The 1,686-nt window shown below is 60.8% G+C and overlaps 1 protein-coding gene across 2 annotated transcripts in view; it reads left to right on the top strand.

Annotated features, from left to right (window-relative positions):
• LOC102755741 (interferon-induced transmembrane protein 3) overlaps nucleotides 1-700 on the top strand; it is a 1,518-nt gene extending 818 nt beyond the window's left edge. Inside the window, exon 2 of one of the 2 annotated variants that reach the window (XM_015562404.1) lies at nucleotides 460-700. In XM_015562404.1, coding sequence (XP_015417890.1) covers nucleotides 460-630 — 171 coding nt within the window. In that variant the 3' untranslated portion in view covers nucleotides 631-700. Of the gene's footprint in view, nucleotides 1-169; nucleotides 423-459 lie in introns of those variants that run through there. The other variant, XM_006761352.2, reaches the window with a different exon arrangement.
• Nucleotides 701-1,686: the final 986 nt, after the last annotated feature.

A 1,686-nucleotide genomic window follows, 5' to 3' on the forward strand; every position in this document is an offset into this window, starting at 1 on the left:
CCCCCTGGCCTGTGCTGCTCAGGCTCCAGGGAACAGGGAGGGGTCGCTGACCTGGCTGAGGGCAGGCGGAGGCTGGTCTGGGCAGGGAGCAGCCAGAGCCGGGCCTGAGTCACAGCACCCGGCTGTCCCCGGGGCCCGTCCACACCCCTCACCATCTCTTCTCCCCCAGTCCAGGGACCGGAAGATGGTGGGAGACGTGATTGGGGCCCAGAGCTATGCGTCCACCGCCAAGTGCCTGAACATCTGGGCCGTGGTCTTGGGCCTCCTTGTCATACTTGCGGTCATCATCTGGGTCGTCGTATTTTACGCAACTGCACTGAATCGCGGCTACACGGGTTCCTATCATCTGCCCCAAGACTGAGGCCCCCCCTTTCCCAGCTGCTCCACGCATATGTGCACAATGGAGTTCAATAAAGTACACGTATCCGTCCACACCCCTCACCATCCCTTCTCCCCCAGTCCAGGGACCGGAAGATGGTGGGAGACGTGATTGGGGCCCAGAGCCATGCGTCCACCGCCAAGTGCCTGAACTCCGTGGCCCTGGTCTTGGGCCTCCTTGTCATATTTGCGGTCATCATCTCGGTCGTCGTATTTTTCGCAACTGCACTGAATCGCCTGCCCCAAGACTGAGGCCCTCCCCCTTTCCCAGCTGCTCCACGCACATGTGCACAATGGAGTTCAATAAAGTACACGTATGTGACAACGCTGTCTTTTCTCCTGGAGAGGGTCCTGTGAGAGCCCTGCCTGCCCCTGGACTGAGCCCACCACCACCTGCCCCCTGCCCGCTGCCCAGAGGTCAGGAGGGGCCTGGACCCGAAGCCAGGAGCAGCCAGGCCATCCTCCCTGCGGGAGCACATGTGCCCTCGCCCCGCCCCGGACCTGCCCCTGGACGGGCATGGTCAGGAGTGTCCCCTCCAGCTGCCCCGCCTCCCAGTCTGTCTCCAGGCTCTTCCCAGAGCCGCTGGTGAAGTGGTTCTCAACCTTCCTAATACTGCGACCCTTTAATTCAGTTCCTCATGTTGTGGTGACCCCCAACCATAAAATTATCTTCGCTGCTACTTCATCACTGTCATGTTGCTACTGTTATGAATCGTCATGTAAATATCTGATATGCAGGATGTATTTTCATTGTTACACATTGAATATCATTAAAGCAAAGTGATTAATCACAAAAACAATACGTAATTATATCTGTGTTTTCCCATGGTCTTAGGCAACCCCTGTGAAAGGGTCGTTTGACCCCCAAAGGGGTCCCGACCCACAGGTTGAGAACCGCTGGTGTGGGGCCACACCAGCTACGCCTCCACCGCCCCGCCCAACGGTCTGGACCCGCCCCTCAGTCTGGAACTCGCCTGCTCATTGGGTCCCGCAGGCTGGACGCTCCACCCACTGCAGCTCCTCCCTTCCCGTCCTCAGCCGCCTTTCGCCCATCCATCGGGTCGGAACCTTGGGGAACCACCTGCTCCCCGTTTCCTGCTACGCTCACCCTCCCCGCTGCATGCTCCTCCCCCGCCTACATCCGGTCCCGCCCACTAGGGTCACGATCGCTTCCGGCCCCGCCTCCTACCCTGCTATTGGGGTAAACTCCCAGCCCCGCCCAGGTCCCCTCCGCACCCACCTTCCAAGCCGCCCCGTCGTGGGGGGAGGGGCGCCAGGTCCCCCACGTGCGGGCCAAGCGGCGGTTCC

Source organism: Myotis davidii, unplaced genomic scaffold (assembly GCF_000327345.1).
Source record: "Myotis davidii unplaced genomic scaffold, ASM32734v1 scaffold3578, whole genome shotgun sequence".
NCBI classification, from domain to species: Eukaryota; Metazoa; Chordata; class Mammalia; order Chiroptera; family Vespertilionidae; genus Myotis; species Myotis davidii.